At 41.2% G+C, this 933-nt stretch overlaps 1 protein-coding gene across 1 annotated transcript in view; it reads right to left on the reverse strand.

Moving 5' to 3' along the window:
• Tcte3 (t-complex-associated-testis-expressed 3) overlaps positions 1 to 933 on the reverse strand; it is a 28715-nt gene that overhangs the window by 1633 nt on the left and 26149 nt on the right. The window contains exon 3 of the mRNA XM_023712005.1: positions 533 to 691. Within this exon, the coding sequence (XP_023567773.1) occupies positions 533 to 691 (159 nt within the window). The remainder of the gene's footprint in view (positions 1 to 532; positions 692 to 933) is intronic.

Raw genomic sequence — 933 nt, forward strand, 5'->3', positions numbered from 1 at the left:
TTTCTTTTTTCAGAACCAGGGATTGAACTCAGGCCCTTGCGCTTGCCAAGTCATCATTACCATTTCATAGATGGAAAAATCACGCCAAGGCCGCAGTGCATGCCTGTGCCTGCTGTAACTCTTACCTTACTTTACTGGACTCTAAAATGTAGGTTTTAACACATCCATGTCATTCTATGTCCTGAAATGCTAAAATTAGCTGTTTATTTAATGAGTTTAGGGTAGGGTCTACAGGGTGGACAGGGTCTCACTATGTAGATTGGACTCGTAGTGAACCTCCTGTTTTCAGCCTCGCAAGCAGTGGGATTACAGGCATGCACCACCACACCCAGACTCAATCGCCATCTCAGCGCACCCCAGGGGTGGGGCCAGCACAGCAGGCCAGGATCGAACCCTCGGCCCCTGGGTCTGCCTAAGTACTTAACAGAATGACCTTGCATTGCATAAGTGCCTCAGGAATGCAGGGCTTTGGGGTGCTAGCAGTAAATACCAAATCAAAAGTGAGAAGGAGTCAGATCAGTGGGGTACTCACATTTATTGCTTGACCAGTCTTTTGAATAAATAGTATTTTTATAATGAATTTATAACGTTGGTACCCAAATTCTTTGACTGCTAACAATATTTGGTCGGCCAACTGAAGTGACAAGTGAGATAAGCCTCTATCATCATATTTGACATCTTTTAGACTTTCCTTCAAAAAAATTAAGAAAAATATTGCAATATTCAAATGTTTTGATATAAAAAATCAAGTAGAAAACACATATTTAAACAATACACATATGCCTAACAAAACATTAAATAAATTTTATGCTTACCAAATTTATTTCAATAATAATTTTGAGGGCTGGTGAAATGGCTCAGTGGTCTAAAGCACCTACTTAGAACAAGCTTAGCAAAGCACAGGGACCGCGGTTCAATCCCCCAGCACCACAT

Source organism: Octodon degus, unplaced genomic scaffold (assembly GCF_000260255.1).
Source record: "Octodon degus isolate 3935 unplaced genomic scaffold, OctDeg1.0 scaffold00022, whole genome shotgun sequence".
In the NCBI taxonomy this organism is placed as follows: domain Eukaryota; kingdom Metazoa; phylum Chordata; class Mammalia; order Rodentia; family Octodontidae; genus Octodon; species Octodon degus.